The sequence below is a fragment of the Mustela lutreola genome, chromosome 8 (genome assembly GCF_030435805.1).
Source record: "Mustela lutreola isolate mMusLut2 chromosome 8, mMusLut2.pri, whole genome shotgun sequence".
NCBI lineage: Eukaryota > Metazoa > Chordata > Mammalia > Carnivora > Mustelidae > Mustela > Mustela lutreola.
In genome coordinates this window covers 127,489,276-127,510,234 of record NC_081297.1, presented here as the reverse complement: position 1 = coordinate 127,510,234, position 20,959 = coordinate 127,489,276, and the positions used below count along the sequence as shown (strand labels likewise).

Genomic DNA, 20,959 nt, shown 5'->3' with positions numbered 1-20,959 from the left:
ACATGTATTTACTATATTTGATAACCCACCCAGCATAATAAAATCCTCAATCTGAGGGAGACTTAAAGGGCTTTTAGTTCTAGGTTTTGCTGGGTGTCAGAAGCTTTCTATCAATGCCCGACTACTGATCAGTACTGGTGAGAGGGGACTTTTCAGTATTCTAGCAGGAATTCCTTTAAATAAGGAAGGTCTTCACCACATATTACTTTTTGTTTATATAAATATGACTAATTTAAAACTGATCAATGTTCTAACACATTTGCTAAAACCACATGACCCTTAAGAGACTCAAATAAGGGGTGCCTGGGTGGCTCAGTGTGTTGAAGCCTCTGCCTTCGGCTCAGGTCGTGATCCCAGGGTCCTGGGATCGAGCCCCGAATCGGGCTCTCTGCTCTGCCCCCAAATCGGGCTCTCTCTCTCTGTCTGTATCTCTGCCTACTTGTGATCTCTGTTGATCAAATAAATAAATAAAATATTTTTTTAAAATGAGACTCAAATAAGTATATTTTTTAAGATGAGAAACAAAAATCAATTACCTCCTCTTGTATTTCTTCTTGGTCAGGCACACCAAATAGAGATTTGCATGCTGATGTGATATCCAACATCTTTTTTCCATAATTTATAATCATTACTGCCAGGTCATATTCTTTCCATGAACGCAGGGTCTAATTAAAAATATTTATTAATTATCTCTGTTGGAAACATTTGTCTATTTTCAAGTGCCATCAACCATCTTTCATAAATTCACAAGCCCATTAATGTTTTGAGTCTAAGAATTCCCCTGATTTTGTTAAGGAAACTGGAAGTTTACTTCCAGATCTTATTTCCCAACAATTAAAACTGTTATGATCCCACTGCTTTAAATAAAGGACAAATAATAAGATTATCTGATCAATTATGAATTCCCCATATTTCTGGGACATATAGCCCTACATGTTTTGGTGTAGGAAATTAACAATTAAGAAAATATTTCCACTTAAAGACAATTATCATATGATCTCCCTGATATGAGGAAGTTTAGAGGCAGCGTATGGGGTATAGAGGGTAGGAAAAGAATAAATGAAACAAGATGGGATTGGGAGGGAGACAAACCATAAGAGACTCTTAATCTCACAAAACAAACTGAGGGTTGCGGGGGGTCGGGGGTAGAGAGAGGGTGGTTGGGGTTATGGACATTGGGGAAGGTATGTGCTATGGTGAGTGCTGTGAAGTGTGTAAACCTGGTGATTCACAGACCTGTACCCCTGAGGCTAATAATACATTATATGTTGATTTTTTTTTAATGAAAAATTATTTAAAAAAGAAAGTATTTCCACTTAAAAGAACCATGTTAAATCATTCTAAAAAGATCATAAACTACCACCTCCTGTCTGGAGCTGCTTTCTACATGAAATGGTACATTACTGACATCATAATATCTTGGGTTGGGAGGGGGTAGTTATATCAGTAAATGATTTAAAAGATATTCTAGCACAGTGGACTAGACTAGAGATAAGCTGTTTGGGGCAGATTCTCTGTGAACCCTAGGGGAAACAGACACTGCAATCATAAAAAGAAGAGCCCCTCTCATGCACAATTTGTTATTAATTACTACTCTTTGGCCTTCTCTCGCAGGCCCTTACCTACCTCTCTAGCATAAACCACTCATTTCTTTATAACTTATGCTTAGAAAATATTGAGCCAAATATAAATTCTGATACTCCCCATGATTTCAGGACTTCATGCCTTCGTATGCCTGAGGCATTTCTCGGAATAACTTGCCCACCTTATTTATAAAGCTTTACCTGGTCATTAAAACCTGGGCTCCAGCATGGATAGGAAAAGTTTCTCTGGCCAGCAATCTAATTTGCACATGCCCTGCTATAGTGAACCATCATATGAAGGGGGCACATTCATGGTGAACCCCATAAGGCAATTCTCTAAGAGAATAAATAAGCTTGTAGGAATTTGTTAAATGTAGGTGTGTTGTGTTAAGCTGAATAACTTAGTATTTAAGATAAGTAACAACTATTAATTCCCATGCAGGGAAAGGATATATACATGAATAGTTGCATAAATCTGATACTACCTACCTGATCCAAAGTGCTAAGAACTGTAAATATTTCTGTGGAACCAGGCAATAGTGTTAAACTAAAGCTGACTGTGGAAGAGAATGTATGTAGGAAACGGTGAAATAAAGTTTGAAAAAGTAGATAGGACTAGGCCAAACAGGGCCTTGGATGCCAGGCAAAACAAGTCCAGTCTCATTATAAAATTGATATGAGAGTATGTTTTATTAGAAAGCTGAAATGAGGGCGCTTGGGTGGCTCAGTGGGTTAAGCCGCTGCCTTCGGCTCAGGTCATGATCTCAGGGTCCTGGGATAGAGTCCCACATTGGGCTCTCTGCTCAGCAGGGAGCCTGCTTCCCTCTCTCTCTCTGCCTGCCTCTCCATCTACTTGTGATTTCTCTCTGTCAAATAAATAAATAAAATCTTTAAAAAAAAAAAAAAAGAAAGCTGAAATGAGCAAATACTTCTCCTTTCATCTTTGCTTTCTGACATACTTGGGTCCAAGGCTTGGAGCAAAGTAGAGAGTGTGATCTTTTTCTCCCTCGCTTTAATATGCCAGTAGAAAATGATAAATGATAATTTCTCCAATCAACAGAAAAATAGAGAACCAATTCTACTCAACACTCCAAATGGTAAACAGAAACAAAAAGACCATGCCAGATGTTTAGCATAATAACTTTTAAACAATACAAATTAATGAAACATTTAAGATTACATGTCTCAGAAGTGGCACTTTATTTGGAAATCTGGCAACTTTTAGAAAAAATACTTCTGCTTAAAGAAGAAAAATTGGGCCATCTGAAAACATTACCAATGTTTTCAACAGAACAGAGAAAAGAAACAGAGCCATTAGACTAATTGGGCTTTCCATGTCATAACAGAAAAGCCATATAAAAATGTGTTTATAAAAAAATGAACACCTAAAATTTGGGACTCGAAGTGAGGCCAGGGCTTTAGGGGCTACTGATCAGGCTGGAGGAAAGTTCTGAAAGGGCAATTCTTTTTTTTTTTTTTTTAAGATTTTATTTATTTATTTGACAGAGATCACAAGTAGGCAGAGAGGCAGGCAGAGGGAGCGGAGGAAGCAAGCTCCCTTCTGAGCAGAGAGCCAGATGCAGGGCTTGATCCCAGGACCCTGAAACCATGACCTGAGCCGAAGGCAGAGGCTTTAACCCACTGAGCCACCCAGGCACCCCATGAAAGGGCAATTCTTAGCATAACAGTTTGGGTCAGAACCAGCTCCAACATCAAAAATCTGATATCAATACATGTTTTAATTTTTACAAATGTCCAGAAATATTCAGGGTCATATCTACAATAATATCACTTGGACCACAATATGATCCTTCAAGTTGTGGGGGTCAGGGGGTGGGAGAAGGCAGTGGAGTTGTGGATGGCAAATAAAGCAAGGAAGGGCCAGCCCCAAGCTGCACAAAATCACAAGAAGCTGAGAGAGGAGGCATGTGAATTCAAGGACTTCAACATGCACTGGGCCCCAAAGGTTGGTCTTTTGTTCCAGGTCAGGAGTCTCTTCCATCTTCCACAGGGTTTTTTGTGAAACCTCCCATTCTCTCCATCTCTGTAACCCACCTTTACTCCCCACCTCCCCTCTCTCTTCCCCTCTCTCTCTCAGCAAATGAACTTGCTTCCTTTTCACAGAAGAAATGTAGGGAAACTAGCTTATCTCATACCTACACACTATCACATACCTACACACTAACCTGTAACTACAACCATCCTACCCTCCTGTTAGAGGAGAGAGGTCAATCTCCTGTCCAGACTAATCCCTCCTACATGTACTAGGATCTCATTGCCTCCTCCCTTCCTGGGGTTCTCACTTCTATAACCACATCCTTTCCCTCTCCTGTTTCCCCTCTATGGTCAAATGTGGAGTACTAAGCAGAATTGTTTGGTTGGTTGGTTGGTTGGTTGGTTTGTTGGTTAGATGGTTGGCTTGTTGATTTTTAGCAGAAGTTGCTTTTGGCAAGCTGCAAGCAACAAGCTGCCTTGAACAGAGTTTTTTTGTTCTGGAAGAAATACTGCAGTAGCTGCTATCAGTCACTTAAATGTAAAGTGAACTGTTGTCCAGGACCCTGGAAAGAAAGTGTAACCTGGCCTTCTCTTACTTCCAAAAGACACGCCTCTCCTGGAAATACTTCATGATGGACAAGTTTGGGGAGAAAAAAGGCCAAACAGAGAAGATATTCTAAAAAAAAAAGTAAACTTTGAAGATGTACTTTTAGCTCACCGTAACAATAACCAGTGTGTATGTAATCATAACATCAGATGGAAAAGGGTACTTGGGATTGTGGTTATGCTACATGAGAAGGACAGAACTAATAATAGCAGCAGATGGATCCTCAAAGTCAAGGTTGGGAATGAGAAAATAGCTTTGGACTAATCAGCTCTCCCATTCTTCCTCTTGACTAGTGGAAGCAGAACTACCCCCCTACACACCAGATTAAGTGCACCCTTGAGATTCTTAAACAATTCTCTTCCCTTCTCACTCTACACAGTCCCCAGGTGATATCATGTATTTCTACTATTCAGCTGAGTCCATATATTAACGATGGTTTTGTCTTTAACATATTTGTCCTCTCTTAAATTCCAAGCCTATGGGTCCAATTATATAATATATACCCCTTTGGATATCCCACTAGCCCCCAAATTCAACAGATTCAAAATTCATTATCTTTTCTCCCTTTTTTTACCATAAATTCCTCCTTATCCAGAGTTCAACAAATAGCACTGTATTCACCCAACTGCTGAGGCCAGAAAGCTGGATTGCTGTTGGCTCTTCCCCTTCTCTCCTCTATCCTCCCCCACTTAGCAGGTTTAGGTTCTCAACTCTGTCTCACAAGTGTAACTTATCAGTTAGGTGCAGTCAGAGGCTAACAATAACTAATAATAAAATAGAACAATTATAACAATATATGATACGACAGGGTCTCTCTCAAAATATCTTGTACTGTGCTCACACTTCTCTGTGATGACTGAGACGGTAAAATAGCTACATGATGAGATGAAGTGAGGGGGATGACACAGGTGGTGTTAGGCTACCACCGACCTTCTGACAACTGACTAATGCAGTTGACTGCAGGTAACTGAAACCGCGGGACGCAGAACAACAGTAAAGAGAGGACTGCCATAGTTCACTTTATCATCCCTCTCCTTCTAACTCATTCCTTATCTCAGGTCTTATCCCACTCTATTAGCTGTTGTTGCCCATAATAATTTCTTTTTGTTAAAATGCAAATTTAATTATGTTGCTTCCAGGATTAAAACCCTTGAATGGCTTTTCCCTGACCTCATGAGATGGCCATTCATCACCTGGTACCTGTTCACTACTCCACTTTTTAAGGTGATTGAAACATATCCTTTGTAATTAAAAATAAATCTGATTCTTCTTTTCCTTAACTGTAAGATTATTTCATATTTTCTCATTGATTGCTCCCCGAGGTAATGTTAATAATCTTATCTGTCAAATATTTTTTAAGATTTGCATTTAAGCCTGTTAATACAGTGTCTTGTCATAAAAAATCTTTTTTTAATTATCATGTAGTCTGTTTATCTATCTTTTTCTGTGTACCTTTTGAATTTTATGCCCTATTGAGAAAGGTCTCCTCTGACTTCAAAGCCATACAAATATCCATCTGTCTTTATTTTGTTTATGGTAGGAGGCTCTGGCTTCATTTATTTACAGATGAATAGTCAATGATACCAGCACCTCTTAATAAATAAAATATATTTTTTTAAGATTTTATTTATTTATTTGACAGACAGAGATCACAGTAGGCAGAGATGCAGGCAGAGAGAGAGAGAGGAGGAAGCAGGCTCCCTGCTGAGCAGAGAGCCCGATGCGGACTCGATCCCAGGACCCTGAGATCAAGACCTGAGCCGAAGGCAGAGGCTTTAACCCACTGAGCCACCCAGGCGCCCAATAAATAAAATATTTTAAAAGATTTTCCCAATAACTCCAAATGCCACTTTTGTCATTTATTAAGTTCTTCTGTAGACCTGGGTTGGCTGGCTATTCCTGGACTCTTCCTCTGAACTATTTGCCTATTAGTGTGTTAACACCATTTTTTATTGAAGTGGCCTTATAATAAATTTTAGTATCTATTGAGAACTTTTAAAATTATTCTAATCAGTTTCAGAGAAACCCCATTGGGATTCTGATTAGAACCATATTACATTTAAATACTATTTTTGGAAGGATTTCTATTTCTATGACAGTAAGTCTCCCTACTCAGGAACTTGGAATGGCCTGCGATATGTTCAGATTTTATTTTGTGCCCTTCAGTAAGGTTTCAGTTGTTTGATTCAGGTCTTTTAACACTTTGTTAGGTTTAAAATGCTGTATATTTTTTCTCTAAGTTTTTTTTTAAATTCCAGTTAGTTAATATACAGTGTAGTATTAATTTCAAGCATAGAATGTAATGATTCACCACTTACATACAATATCCAGTGCTCATCTCAAGTGCCTTCATTTTTTTGTTTTTTGTTTTTTGTTTTTTGCTTTTTAAATTCCTCCCTAATACCTATCACCTATTTCACCCAACCCCCTGCCCACCTCCCCTCCAGCAAACGTTCAGTTTGTTCTTTATGGTTAACAGTCTCTAATGCTTTGCCGCCCTCTCCCTTTTTAATTCCTTTCCCTATATTCATGAGTTTTGTTTCTTAAATTCCACATATGACTGAAATCATATGGTATGTATCTTAAAATATTATATATTATTAGCAGTGTATTTTCCTCTCTCCATTTCTAACTGGCTACTGTTACTATTAAAAAAATCAGTTTGTAAGCATTTCACACATTAAAAAAATTCTTTTTTTAATTCTAGTAATTCTTTTTACTGGATTCTCATGAGTTTTTGAAACCTGTACAATTACAGATGAATTATACTTTTTTAATATTGTAAAATTATTTCATATTCTTATCTATTACATAAGACAGAATCTCTACAAATAATAATTCACACTATCAAGAGTCAGAATCTCCTATACCTGATTTTTAAGGAAATGGTTTCAGAAAATTGGCATTTAGTGTATTTGCTGTAAAATTTTGGTTAATGTCTTTATCATTGTTCAATAGACTTCCTCCTTTCCTAACTTACATATAATCTTTTTAGGAAAAGTTGCTAAGTGTTATCAAATGCCCCTATAGCATTTTTCACTTAATCTAATTGTGATTTTCCTTTTTTAATTTGTTATTGTAAAAAATTGGGAATTTTAATTCAGACTTGATCTTTAATACTTAACAGTGACACTGTCCTAAAACAGAAAGTGACCAGATATCTTCCAGAAGCAGAGAAAGGTAATAAGACAAAACAATTTTGAACAAAATTATACAATGCCTCTTTGTCCTGATTCATGTTTGGGATTCTGACTCCTGCTTTTTTCGCATATAAAAATTGCTATTCCTCCTTTATTTGTGTTTGTATTTTCCCAGAACCTCTATCCATTTATTTTCAACCAGTATTTGTCACATTCCTCTCTTTATTTTTTTCTTCCTGTCAATTTAGAAGTCCTACTGCGCTTTAAAGTTTTGCACTTAGCTACATGTTCCTGAGTCATTTTTAAATAAAATAATAATTTTACATTATATGTATTTTTTATACTATATGTTTTTTTTTTTTAAACACACAACCATGCACCACGAATCTCCACCTGGTGTCCCCTCCCTGACCCCAAACAAGATAAAAGTTTTAGTTCTAGTTATTAATAAGTTTTTCTTTCAAAGATAACTCTTCTATTTCAAGAATTCCTACTTAGCATTTATATTACAAAACCCATATCACATCGTTATTACCTATTTAATTTTAATAGTACGTATATTGCAAGATTCATGGCTCCCATTATTCCTCTCCTTTTTGTCTTTCCCTACCTTGGGATTTCTCTCCTGAACCAATTGTCATTTGATAGAGTACTTCCTCAAGTGTTTTCCTCAGATAAGTACATGGGCAGAATACTTTTTAGATGCCTGCACTCCTGAAAATGTTTATTTTGCCCTGACAAAGGAGTGATATCTTTCCTGGTTATTAGTTTTTGGACCTCGGTCTTCTCCCCTCAGGATTCTACAAATGTTGCTCCAGTATTTTAGCTTCTACTGTTGCTGATAAAAAGTTTAAAGCTAATGGATTCTCTTTCCATTGCAAATAACCTGTACTTTGTTCTTAAAACTTTGAGATTTTTCTTTAAGCTTGGACTCCAAGAATCACACCACCAAGTGTCAATACATGAGTCCTTAAATTAATCTGGCCTAGGACTTAGGGAGACTATTCTCCATTTTTTTAATTTCGTACCTCCAGAACTCTTTTTGTTTTGTGTTAGTACTTTTGGATCTGCCTTCTGAATTTATCTCTAGGTAATTCCACTCTATGCTGTCTGGTATTTCTTGAGCTTCCAGATTTGACTGAAGAAATACCATTAACTACAATCTTTATCTGTTTAATTTTTTTAATCAAAAATCAAATAACTTTTCTTCAGTTACATAAGATCTTCTGTTTTGTTTTGATCATTTAATTTCATCAGACCACTTTGAAAGTTTTCTTTTGCCTTTTTTTCTTCAAGTTACCTCTGGTCTTTTCCAACAAAGTGAGAGTAAAAACACAGTTATTCTGGTGTTTGGCCTGACCCTTGGAGTTCTGAGTCCTCTTAATTAAGGTTTTTTTTTTTCTTCCTGCAAATGGCTACCCTCCCTCCATATTTGCACAAACAAAATTAAAGATGTGTCTCCAGCAGTGAGAAACCAGTGAGCAATGGAAAGAATATGATTTTCTGCTCCTGATGTCAGGCCATAAACACCCAGCAAATCATGACTTTTTTGCTAAGATAGAAGGTAAAGGCCTCTCTGTTTCCAGACCTTCACTGAAACAAACTTAAGTCCCAAATAAAGTGATGGATCAAATCAGCCCACCCATGCAGTATTCTTCCAAACCCCTACCAAATCACAAAGGTCCTGTGAGGACCATATTTCTTTGAGGAAATTCACTGGATTCAGTCAAATAAAGCCTTTGAAGAAACAGACAATGAGGGTCTTGGAGCCTAGCAATGAGGATAAATGAGCTTACCAGGCCTCTGGTCTCTTGGTTCGTTCTTATTTCCAAGATGAATGAGGTCCCATAAAATGCACTCTTTCCCAATCCTTCCCCTGGCCTAAGATACACCACCAGGCTTTACCAACTGAGCCACACAGACAACTCTTAACCTAAAATGTTTTGTGGGTACTATTTTTAAAAGTATTCTATGTAGGGGCACCTGGGTAGCTCAGTGGGTTAAAGCCGCTGCCTTCGGCTCGGGTCATGGTCCCGGGGTCCTGGGATTGAGCCCTGCATCGGGCTCCCTGCTGAGCTTCCTCCTCTCTCTCTATCTGCCTGCCTCTCTGCCTACTTGTAATCTGTCAAACGAATAAAAATAAAATAAAAAAAAAAAAGTATTCTATGTAATAAAAGTAACTTAACATTCTAAGTAATTGCTATTCCTAAATTTTATGACACTAGACAAAGAATGAGATAAATACCTTTGTTATATAGAAGATACAACAAGCTATCATGTGCTGTACACTTTCAAAAGTTGCAATATGTTTCTTTGAATGGACGATATTTGGTACTCCTTGCAAAGCCACTACACACTTTATCAAGATCTAAAAAATAGAAGTACAATAGTTTCTGTTGAAAAATATTACTCTCACTCATTATGAAATGTTCTATTCAAATCAAGCAATTTTTAAATCATTAAATACTATTATCATTAATAATTGTCAATAAATTTCTTACGTATAAAAGAATGTACTGAGATAAAATTAATATATTCCATTTCAGATAAGTCCTTTAAAGTAACTTGAAAACTAGTATAGAGGATAAAATAAGTATACAAAGATTACAAAAGAGCAAATTTTGACAAGTGTCATAAAAAATATAGGCAAATATTATATATACAAGACACTAAAGGCACATCCAGGCTTAGGAGGATCTTAATAAACCATTTAGAGAAGGATGTACCATATTGAATATACAGTGATACCAGTTACTTGAACTAATAGTTGCCTTCAAAATTAAAATCAAGTATCCATATCCCATACCCCATAAATATTGGTGTTTACTTCTTAGTCTCCTTGCCTTATACTATGTGATCCCGAATTTCATGAAGAGCTAGATAATTAAGTTTACCTTTCAGTACTTTGCTCTGTTCTGAGCAACATTACTGTCAAAAAAGTAGGGCTGAGATTGCATCAATTTATTAATCATCCAGATTATCAAAAGACAAATTAACATATGGATATTGGTCTTCTGTGAGCACACTAGTTGCTTCAAGTCACTATTCTAGCATTCTTACTATTGTTACTGTACACCTATGAGTATCTGCAATGCCTCTTTAATTCCTTGCATCATCACATACCCCCACCCCACTACAGCATATCCCCAAATCATGTTAGCAACCTAGTAGCTTTGTAGTTTTCTCCAGGTTCATATAATCATATATATATACATATAAGTACATAAACATACATAGAGGGAGAGTTAATGTTATGTCACAAAATGTAATTCATAAGCACTTGTTTGAACTGTGCATTTCTCCTTTAATCGTGTCTTATGAAAATTCCCTCCAAGTCTACAGGTATAGTTCAAGTTCATTATTTCCAGTGGTTGCATATTATGATTTAGTGTGAAACAACCATCATTAATTCAGCCATTTCCAGACCCTCTATGTTGCATACACTTTTACAACTGACGTTTTACCATCTGGTGTAGGTACTGGTCATCCTCCTGCCACAGCATCTTCCCTCTGTCTCCAGCTTTTTTTTGTCACCACAAAAAAGGCCATAAGAAACATCTTTGTACATGCTCAGTCACCAATATGAGTGGCAACTTCAGCACCAGATTTGAGATGATACCTACTGAGGATGAAGCACCATCCTCAAGGTCAAAGTAAACACTCTAAATCAATAACAATTATGTGGTGTTGTTTCCCCAGCAGGTAGAACACATGAATCTGGGAACCAAGGGGTGGAGCTAGGCATTTTACTAACTGGTGATTTTATTCTATGGGATAAATTTCTAATAGAGGGATTGCTGTGTCAAGTATATTTGTTTTTAATTTTAATTAAAATTAGATTTAGTTTAATTAAAATTAAGAATACTTTATCAAAATTCAAAGCCTAAAACAATTCAAATGTGTCCCATCAATGAATGAGAATTCCTTTGCCCCACATCCTCACCAGCAAGAGGAGGTACAGATCTTTTCAATTCTTTCAGCAATATTACATTGTTCACTTAATGTTCATTTCTAAGGATATTCAAAGTTTGAGCATGTTTTCATGGTTCTTGGCCGCTTAGATTTGCTCTCCTATAAACTGCCTATTTATGTTCTGTGGCCCTTTTTTTATTAAGTTACTGCCAATTTGTAAGACTTTTTGTTATATATATTTATCCTTGTCAGTAATATATATAAATAACCTTGTTAGGTATTTGTTCTAAATCCATAAATTTTATGCTATCTTTGTTATGGTCCCTGTTGTCACACAAGGCTGCCATAAATATAGTCAATATTTCTTATTTTTCTTGTTATTTCTAAGTTAAAAAGGATTCCCACAACCCTGGATTGCACATGTAATCTTCTGTGATTTTTTTCCCCTTAAGTTTTTAGGACATCTGGACTTTTTATATATGTACAATATAAGTGTCAAACTCTATTTTCTTTCAGATGAATATCCAGGGGTTTCACCATCATTTTATAAAAATATCCAGTATCTTCATACTGAATTGGAATGCCAATTCTGTCAAATAGTATATTCTCATCCATATTAAGGCCTATTTCTAAAATCTTGTTCCACTCACTTTTCCTATTCCAAACAATACAATTTAATTAGAAACTTCTTTCTCACGGCTTTTCCTCATACTTATAATCCATTCTCTGAGGTGTAGCTAAAGGCACCCTAAGTCAGTGGGATGCCAGAAGATGACAGTAGATTATCCTGAACTTGACCAATTAAGCACCATTTGCAGTTGCTGGTCCCAATGTGGTATCCTTATAAGAGGACATTAAAAGCTATGCATTGCTATGGCTAATGTTATCTTTTCTATACTACTAGGAAGAAGTACCAGAAGAAGTTCCCCTTCATACTGGGAAGACAAAAGTATATACTTAGCAACTTGCTCCAGGGCCATGAAAATTCTCCCAGCCTCTGACATATTTTATAAAAGGACCTGAACTCTCTGGGCATTTCTCAAAACAAAACACTAAATGATTACAACAATAACATGTTAATTGAAACCAAAGAGCAAGAAATGGCCAGTACATTAAAGACCTTGGTAAGATACATGCCCTCCAGAGGATAGAAATAAACCCTGTGAAGATTCAGGAAGCTGCAGATAAATGAACTATTTGGGCCGTGCCAAGAAACCCCATCCAAACTAAGTCTGACATCTGGCATTTCTCACCTCCAAGAAGAAAGGACAATGCCAGGTAAATGCCTTTCGGTTCTGGAGGAAGCATCTTCTACATTTGAGAATGCTGCTCTACAATCCATCTACAAATGACATGGAAGGCTGCCAACCATGAATCTAGGTTTTGGATTCTGGAGGCAGATCTCCTAAGCAACTGAACTCCTAAATGTGGGGAATATGGGAGAAGGAGGCACGTCTATGCTCTAGTATAATCACTCCAAAGCAAATATTTGTTAAAGTACGTAAGCCCCCCTCGTTAGTTTTCTCAATGGTGAATTAAAAATTTTAATGCTGTACATGAGTTCAGTCGCATTTTCTTGGTTCTCAAAATCTGGGTTGATGACAATGATGATAAAGATGACAACAAGGGGGAGGAGTCAAGATGGCGGAGAAGTAGCAAGCTGAGACTGCTTCAGCTAGCCGGAGATCAGCTAGATAGCTTATCTAAAGATTGCAAACACCTGAAAATCCATCGGCAGATTGAAGAGAAGAAGAACAGCAATTCTGGAAACAGAAAAACAACCACTTTCTGAAAGGTAGGACCGGCGGAGAAGTGAATCCAAAGCGACGGGAAGATAGACCCCGGGGGGAGGGGCCGGCTCCCGGCAAGCGGCGGAGCAACCGCGCACAAAATCAGGACTTTTAAAAGTCTGTTCCGCTGAGGGACATCGCTCCAGAGGCTAAACCGGGGCGAAGCCCACGCGGGGTCAGCGTGGCCTCAGGTCCCGCAGGGTCACAGAAGGATCGGGGGTGTCTGAGTGTCGCAGAGCTTGCGGGTATTGGAACGGGAAAGCCGGCTGCAGAGACAGAGCTGACAGTAAGCTCGCAGCTCCGTGTTACCTTGAACCGGTCGCAGGCTCGGTGAGCTCGGAGCGCGGCCGGAGGTCAGGCAGACGGGAGTAACTGGGCGCTGTTCTCTGAGGGCGCACTGAGGAGTGGGGCTCTGGGCTCTCGGCTCCTCCGGGCCGGAGACCAGGAGGCCGCCATTTGTATTCCCGTCCTCTGGAACTCTACGGAAAGCGCTCAGGGAACAAAAGCTCCTGAAAGCAAACCCGAGCGGATTACTCACCCCGGCCCCGGGTAAGGGCGGTGTAATTCCGCCTGGGGCAAAGACACTTGAGAATCACTACAACAGGCCCCTCCCCCAGAAGATCAACAAGAAATCCAGCCGAGACCAAGTTCACCTACCAAGGAGTGCGGTTTCAATACCAAGGAGAGCAGCAGAATTCCAGAGGAGGAGAAAGCCAAGCACGGAACTCATGGCTTTTTTCCTGTGATTTTTTTTAGTCTTGCAGTTAATTTAATTTTTTCTTTTTCTTTTTTTTTTTTTTTTCTCGCCTTCGGGTAAAATTTTTTTTTTTTTTTAACTGTTACCTTTTTCTTTTTTAACGATTTTTTACTAGTTTATCTAATATATATATATATTTTTTTACATTTTTCTTAGGTGTTTTCTTTTTTTAAAAAAATTCTTTTCTTTTCTTTTCTTTTTTTTTTTTTTTTTTTTTTTCTTTTTTCTTTCTTCCTTTTTGAACCTCTTTTTATCCCCTTTCTCCCCACTCACGATTTTGGATCTCTTCTAGTTTGGTTAAAGCATATTTTCCTGGGGTTGTTGCCACCCTTTTAGTATTTTACTTGCCCCTTCATTTACTCTTATCTGGACAAAATGACAAGACGTAAAAATTCACCACAAAAAAAAGAACAAGAGGCAGTACCGAAGGCTAGGGACCTAATCAATACAGACATCGGTAATATGTCAGATCTAGAGTTCAGAATGACAATTCTCAAGGTTCTAGCCGGGCTCGAAAAAGGCATGGAAGATATTAGAGAAACCCTCTCGAGAGATATAAAAGCCCTTTCTGGAGAAATAAAAGAACTAAAATCTAACCAAGTTGAAATCAAAAAAGCTATTAATGAGGTGCAATCAAAAATGGAGGCTCTCACTGCTAGGATAAATGAGGCAGAAGAAAGAATTAGTGATATAGAAGACCAAATGACAGAGAATAAAGAAGCTGAGCAAAAGAGGGACAAACAGCTACTGGACCACGAGGGGAGAATTCGAGAGATAAGTGACACCATAAGACGAAACAACATTAGAATAATTGGGATTCCAGAAGAAGAAGAAAGTGAGAGGGGAGCAGAAGGTATACTGGAGAGAATTATTGGGGAGAATTTCCCCAATATGGCAAAGGGAACGAGCATCAAAATTCAGGAGGTTCAGAGAATGCCCCTCAAAATCAATAAGAATAGGCCCACACCCCATCACCTAATAGTAAAATTTACAAGTCTCAATGACAAAGAGAAAATCCTGAAAGCAGCCCGGGAAAAGAAGTCTGTAACATACAATGGTAAAAATATTAGATTGGCAGCTGACTTATCCACAGAGACCTGGCAGGCCAGAAAGAGCTGGCATGATATTTTCAGAGCACTAAACGAGAAAAACATGCAGCCAAGAATACTATATCCAGCTAGGCTATCATTGAAAATTGAAGGAGAGATTAAAAGCTTCCAGGACAAACAACAACTGAAAGAATTTGCAAATACCAAACCAGCTCTACAGGAAATATTGAAAGGGGTCCTCTAAGCAAAGAGAGAGCCTACAAGTGGTAGATCAGAAAGGAACAGAGACCATATACAGTAACAGTCACCTTACAGGCAATACAATGGCACTAAATTCATATCTCTCAATAGTTACCCTGAATGTGAATGGGCTAAATGCCCCTGTCAAAAGACACAGGGTATCAGAATGGATAAAAAAACAAAACCCATCTATATGTTGCCTCCAAGAAACACATTTTAAGCCCGAAGACACCTCCAGATTTAAAGTGAGGGGGTGGAAAAGAATTTACCATGCTAATGGACATCAGAAGAAAGCAGGAGTGGCAATCCTTATATCAGATCAATTCGATTTTAAGCCAAAGACTATAATAAGAGATGAGGAAGGACACTATATCATACTCAAAGGGTCTGTCCAACAAGAAGATTTAACAATTTTAAATATCTATGCCCCCAATGTGGGAGCAGCCAACTATATAAACCAATTAATAACAAAATCAAAGAAACACATCAACAATAATACAATAATAGTAGGGGACTTTAACACTCCCCTCACTGAAATGGACAGGTCATCCAAGCAAAAGATCAGCAAGGAAATAAAGGCCTTAAATGACACACTGGACCAGATGGACATCACAGATATATTCAGAACATTTCATCCCAAAGCAACAGAATACACATTCTTCTCTAGTGCACATGGAACATTCTCCAGAATAGATCACATCCTCGGTCCTAAATCAGGACTCAACCGGTATCAAAAGATTGGGATCATTCCCTGCATATTTTCAGACCACAATGCTCTAAAGCTAGAACTCAACCACAAAAGGAAGTTTGGAAAGAACCCAAATACATGGAGACTAAACAGTATCCTTCTAAAGAATGAATGGGTCAACCGGGAAATTAAAGAAGAATTGAAAAAAATCATGGAAACAAATGATAATGAAAATACAACGGTTCAAAATCTGTGGGACACAACAAAGGCAGTCCTGAGAGGAAAATATATAGCGGTACAAGCCTTTCTCAAGAAACAAGAAAGGTCTCAGGTACACAACCTAACCCTACACCTAAAGGAGCTGGAGAAAGAACAAGAAAGAAACCCTAAGCCCAGCAGGAGAAGAGAAATCATAAAGATCAGAGCAGAAATCAATGAAATAGAAACCAAAAAAACAATAGAACAAATCAACGAAACTAGGAGCTGGTTCTTTGAAAGAATTAATAAAATTGATAAACCCCTGGCCCGACTTATCAAAAAGAAAAGAGAAAGGACCCAAATAAATAAAATCATGAATGAAAGAGGAGAGATCACAACTAACACCAAGGAAATACAAACTATTATAAGAACATACTATGAGCAACTCTACGGCAATAAATTTGACAATCTGGAAGAAATGGATGCATTCCTAGAAACATATAAACTACCACAACTGAACCATGAAGAAATAGAAAGCCTGAACAGACCCATAACCAGTAAGGAGATTGAAACAGTCATTAAAAATCTCCAAACAAACAAAAGCCCAGGGCCAGACGGCTTCCCGGGGGAATTCTACCAAACATTTAAAGAAGAACTAATTCCTATTCTCCTGAAACTGTTCCAAAAAATAGAAATGGAAGGAAAACTTCCAAACTCATTTTATGAGGCCAGCATCACCTTGATCCCAAAACCAGACAAGGATCCCACCAAAAAAGAGAGCTATAGACCGATATCCTTGATGAACACAGATGCGAAAATACTCAACAAAATACTAGCCAATAGGATTCAACAGTACATTAAAAAGATTATTCACCACGACCAAGTGGGATTTATTCCAGGGCTGCAAGGTTGGTTCAACATCCGCAAATCAGTCAATGTGATACAACACATCAATAAAAGTAAGAACAAGAACCATATGATACTCTCAATAGATGCTGAAAAAGCATTTGACAAAGTACAACATCCCTTCCTGATCAAAACTCTTCAAAGTGTAGGGATAGAGGGCACATACCTCAATATCATCAAAGCCATCTATGAAAAACCCACCGCAAATATCATTCTCAATGGAGAAAAACTGAAAGCTTTTCCGCTAAGGTCAGGAACACGGCAGGGATGTCCATTATCACCACTGCTATTCAACATCGTACTAGAGGTCCTAGCCTCAGCAATCAGACAACAAAAGGAAATTAAAGGCATCCAAATCGGCAAAGAAGAAGTCAAATTATCACTCTTCGCAGATGATATGATACTATATGTGGAAAACCCAAAAGACTCCACTCCAAAACTGCTAGAACTTATACAGGAATTCAGTAAAGTGTCAGGATATAAAATCAATGCACAGAAATCAGTTGCATTTCTCTACACCAACAGCAAGACAGAAGAAAGAGATATTAAGGAGTCAATCCCATTTACAATTGCATCCAAAACCATAAGATACCTAGGAATAAACCTAACCAAAGAGACACAGAATCTATACTCAGAAAACTATAAAGTACTCATGAAAGAAATTGAGGAAGACACAAAGAAATGGAAAAATGTTCCATGCTCCTGGATTGGAAGAATAAATATTGTGAAAATGTCTATGCTACCTAAAGCAATCTACACATATAATGCAATTCCTATCAAAGTACCATCCATCTTTTTCAAAGAAATGGAACAAATAATTCTAAAATTTATATGGAACCAGAAAAGACCTCGAATAGCCAAAGGGATATTGAAAAAGAAAGCCAACGTTGGTGGCATCACAATTCCGGACTTCAAGCTCTATTACAAAGCTGTCATCATCAAGACAGCATGGTACTGGCACAAAAACAGACACATAGATCAATGGAACAGAATAGAGAGCCCAGAAATAGACCCTCAACTCTATGGTCAACTAATCTTCGACAAAGCAGGAAAGAATGTCCAATGGAAAAAAGACAGCCTTTTCAATAAATGGTGCTGGGAAAATTGGACAGCCACATGCAGAAAAATGAAATTGGACCATTTCCTTACACCACACACAAAAATAGACTCAAAATGGATGAAGGACCTCAATGTGCGAAAGGAATCCATCAAAATCCTTGAGGAGAACACGGGCAGCAACCTCTTCGACCTCTGCCGCAGCAACATCTTCCTAGGAACAACGCAAAAGGCAAGGGAAGCAAGGGAAAAAATGAACTACTGGGATTTCATCAAGATCAAAAGCTTTTGCACAGCAAAGGAAACAGTTAACAAAATCAAAAGACAACTGACAGAATGAGAGAAGATATTTGCAAACGACATATCAGATAAAGGACTAGTGTCCAGAATCTATAAAGAACTTAGCAAACTCAACACCCAAAGAACAAATAATCCAATCAAGAAATGGGCAGAAGACATGAACAGACATTTCTGCAAAGAAGACATCCAGATGGCCAACAGACACATGAAAAAGTGCTCCATATCACTCGGCATCAGGGAAATACAAATCAAAACCACAATGAGATATCACCTCACACCAGTCAGAATGGCTAAAATCAACAAGTCAGGAAATGACAGATGCTGGCGAGGATGCGGAGAAAGGGGAACCCTCCTACACTGTTGGTGGGAATGCAAGCTGGTGCAGCCACTCTGGAAAACAGCATGGAGGTTCCTCAAAATGTTGAAAATAGAACTGCCCTATGACCCAGCAATTGCACTATTGGGTATTTACCCTAAAGATACAAATGTAGTGATCCAAAGGGACACATGCACCCGAATGTTTATAGCAGCAATGTCCACAATAGCCAAACTATGCAAAGAACCTAGATGTCCATCAACAGATGAATGGATCAAGAAGATGTGGTATATATACACAATGGAATACTATGCAGCCATCAAAAGAAATGAAATCTTGCCATTTGCAACAACGTGGATGGAACTAGAGCGTATCATGCTTAGCGAAATAAGTCAAGCAGAGAAAGACAACTATCATATGATCTCCCTGATATGAGGAAGTGGTGATGCAACATGGAGGCTTAAGTGGGTAGAAGAATAAATGAAACAAGATGGGATTGGGAGGGAGACAAACCATAAGTGACTCTTAATCTCACAAAACAAACTGAGGGTTGCCGGGGGGAGGGGGTTGGGGAGAAGGGGGTGGGATTATGGACATTGGGAAGGGTATGTGATTTGGTGAGTGCTGTGAAGTGTGTAAACCTGGTGATTCACAGACCTGGGGATAAAAATATATGTTTATATAAAAAATAAAAAATTAAAAAAAAAAAAAAAAAAGATGACAACAATGATGACGATAAAAACTTTCTAAAAGTATCAGCAGCGAAACCTTACTTCTCTCATGATTTCCCTGTAGTAGGCAGAATTCTAAAACAGTCTACAAGATTCCGCCCCCTGGTGTACAAGCCCTGTATAAGCCCTTCTCCTTATGCATGGGTAGGACCTGTGACTATGAGAGAATCATCACTCCCATGAATACCTTACATTATGTCAGACTTCTCATGCATATTAGACGAGGCTCTCCTGCTGGTCTTGAGGAAGCAGACTGTCATGTTATGGAGAAGACCACGTGGGAGGGAATTGATGGTGAGCCTTTAGGAACTAAGGACCCCCTTTCACACTAGCACAAGGAAATGAATTCTCTCAACAACCAGTGAGCTTGGAAGAAGTGCCAGAGTCTTGAGTAAAATCACAGCTCTGGCCAGCACCTTGAGCTCAGCCTCATGAGACCCTGAGCAGAAGACCCAGTGAAGCCATATCCAGCCTCCTGTCCCATAGAAACTATGAGATAGTAAATGGGTATTGTTGTAAGCCACTAAATTTACAGTGATTTGTTAGAAAGAAGAGACAACTAATATAATCCCTTTAGCCAGCTCTCACCTACTCTTTTCCTGTAAATTTTCAACTCCTCCATCACCAAGAAACCAAATATATTTTCGTATGTCATCCACCAATTTTTCCCCACATGATAATGGCTTTAACAATATGTTTTTGAATGAGTATTGCTGTTTTGAACATTACGCAATTATAAAAACTGAAATGACTTTAAAAAGCAGATTGCTAATGTTTAAACATGGACAACTATGGGGCTGAATGTTTTCAGAGAAATACATTTTAGTCTTTATTTATGTTTGCTCAAACATAATTTAGATTATTAAATTGTTTTTCAGTTAACTCATGAAATTTCATAACACCTGTCTTTGACCTACTCATACATTACAAAAGATACACTGCTTTTTCTTTTCCAAAATGCTTTGTTGAATTGCCTTTGTAAAAAATACCCTTATCTAGGGGTATAAATATGCTTACCTGTATGACAGGTACCAAAACAATATTGTGGTAGATTATAGGCGCAAGAAGGCCATAACACTGAGTCACAGCTTGAAGGGTATAACTGGAATCATTGAGGTAGTTGCTAAGTTCCAATGCCACTAATACTCTCTCACATTCAATTAGTCTAGTAATCTGTAAGGAAACAGATATTGTTACTCAAAATGAACATCAAGTGCTTCACTAATATGTCTCTAAGGAAAATAAAGGGTAGGAAATATGATCCTGTGGCTTAACAACATGTTGGTATGTTAAAATGTTGATTTTAGGGGCACCTGGGTGGCTCAGTGGGTTAAAGCCTCTGCCTTCAGCTCAGGTCATGATCCTGGGGTTCTAGAATCGAGCCCTGCATCGGACTCTCTGCTGGTGGAGAACCTGCTTCCTCCTCTGTCTCTCTCTCTCTCTTTGCCTGCCTTTCTGTCTACTTATGATCTCTGTCAAATAAACAAATAAAATCTTTTTTAAAAATGTTGATTTTAAATCAAGATCTAAATTCAAGAATAATTCTAACTCCCCAACAATGCTATATATGGGTAAGACAACCTTAGAGTTAAATTTCAGAATATTTTGTAAAATAATAAAAATGCTACTAGTAATGAAGAAAGAACCAATCTTTTTTAATTGGTAAAATAAAAACTTGGCTATATTTTAAT

At 38.0% G+C, this 20,959-nt stretch overlaps 1 protein-coding gene across 2 annotated transcripts in view; it reads right to left on the bottom strand.

The window, feature by feature from the left end:
* CFAP54 (cilia and flagella associated protein 54) overlaps window positions 1-20,959 on the bottom strand; it is a 316,944-nt gene that overhangs the window by 179,697 nt on the left and 116,288 nt on the right. For both annotated transcript variants that reach the window (XM_059186580.1, XM_059186581.1), the window contains exons 25-27: window positions 20,286-20,441; window positions 9,571-9,693; window positions 537-665 (exon numbers count right to left, since the gene is read on the bottom strand). In XM_059186580.1, the coding sequence (XP_059042563.1) occupies window positions 537-665; window positions 9,571-9,693; window positions 20,286-20,441 (408 nt within the window). The remainder of the gene's footprint in view (window positions 1-536; window positions 666-9,570; window positions 9,694-20,285; window positions 20,442-20,959) is intronic.